Genomic DNA, 1,331 nt, shown 5'->3' with positions numbered 1-1,331 from the left:
GACCTGTGGCTGAACAGGACACAACTGACTCTGCAGGAGACTTTGATCTGCTGACATCAAGGATGGGTTCATGCAGCTCTGGGAGAAGAACAAACATCATGATCAACATCTGTTATAGAAGTTAACCCTGGAATACAGTCTGGCTCTTACCATAAACATTCAGGCAGGTTCTCCCTCTTAGAGCTCCATCAGGGTAGATGTTGAACAAACAGAGATAACATCCTTGATCCTGCTCTGTAACCTTCCTGATAACTATGGAGGAATTCTGCAGTCCAGCTTCTGTAAACTGGACTTTATCTTTAAAGTCAGGATTCACTGTTTGACCAAAATACTCGCTGTAGGAGCAGATATTCCTCTCTTTGCTCCCAATGACCTTCTGCCAGGTGACCTGCTGGACATCTTTAGTTTCCAGAAGCTGACAGCTGAGAGGAGCATCTTCACCCTCTACTGCTAAGACATTCAGCTGGGTTTGGACCACAGCTGCTAGACCTGTAAAGAAGTTAAATTACTTGGCTGTTTTAAAGAGAAGCAGAGAAACTGCAGACGCATTACCTCACAGCTCTTTATAGACTATCTAACCCACCTTTGCCAGAAGACCAGCACTTTGTCTTCTACTACAAAAGTTTGTCAAGCCTAATTTAAACAGAGAATGATCTCTGACCAATCCCTCCTGTTTTCTTTCAAAACATTTCATCTTTTCAAGTCCAGCAAAGGTGTTTCAGCTTTAGGTATGAAGACTGACAAGGAATGGACAATTTTAGAAGTTAAATTACGTCCAAGTTAAGTTAAATTAGGAATGAAATAAGGTTGATTTTGGAATTGATCAACTATCTGCACCAAGGAAGTAGGTTTGAATTCAACTTTGGTAAGGACACTGTTGGTCTTCAGTTTCATTGGTCTGATGTCATTGGTCCTATGCAAAAATATGTATGATCTTTTTTTATGCTTAATGTGAGCATCAGGGCTCATCTTGTTTAAAGAGAACAGCAGAATTTCTTCCTACATTAATACAAATCTTATAAGCACTACAAACACTAGATGCTGTTTATCAATGTTTAAAGCATCACTGGCTCTGATGAATGTGGAATTAGGACTTTTTCCACTTTGAAAAGGTTTGCATTTAAACTTACCAGTTCCTATTTAACCAAATATAGTCTAAATACAGTGGGGCAAAAAAGTATTTAGTCAGCCACCAATAGTGCAAGTTCTCCCACTCAAAAAGATGAGAAAGGCCGGTAATTTTCATCATAGATATACCTCAACTATGAGAGACAAAATGAGAAAAAAAATCCAGAAAATCACATTGTCTGATTTTTAAAGAATTTATTTGC

The 1,331-nt window shown here is 38.8% G+C and overlaps 1 protein-coding gene across 1 annotated transcript in view; it reads right to left on the bottom strand.

Annotated features, from left to right (window-relative positions):
- LOC107104879 (OX-2 membrane glycoprotein-like) overlaps positions 1 to 1,331 on the bottom strand; it is a gene marked incomplete at its 5' end in the record, with an annotated part of 17,623 nt that overhangs the window by 11,746 nt on the left and 4,546 nt on the right. The window contains 2 exons of the mRNA XM_015404998.1: positions 4 to 78; positions 151 to 489. Coding sequence (XP_015260484.1) covers positions 4 to 78; positions 151 to 489 — 414 coding nt within the window. The remainder of the gene's footprint in view (positions 1 to 3; positions 79 to 150; positions 490 to 1,331) is intronic.

Source organism: Cyprinodon variegatus, unplaced genomic scaffold (genome assembly GCF_000732505.1).
Source record: "Cyprinodon variegatus isolate N-32 unplaced genomic scaffold, C_variegatus-1.0 Scaffold1934, whole genome shotgun sequence".
In the NCBI taxonomy this organism is placed as follows: Eukaryota; Metazoa; Chordata; class Actinopteri; order Cyprinodontiformes; family Cyprinodontidae; genus Cyprinodon; species Cyprinodon variegatus.
The sequence above is the reverse complement of the archived record's forward strand: the minus strand, read 5'-3'. Positions and strand labels throughout refer to the sequence as shown.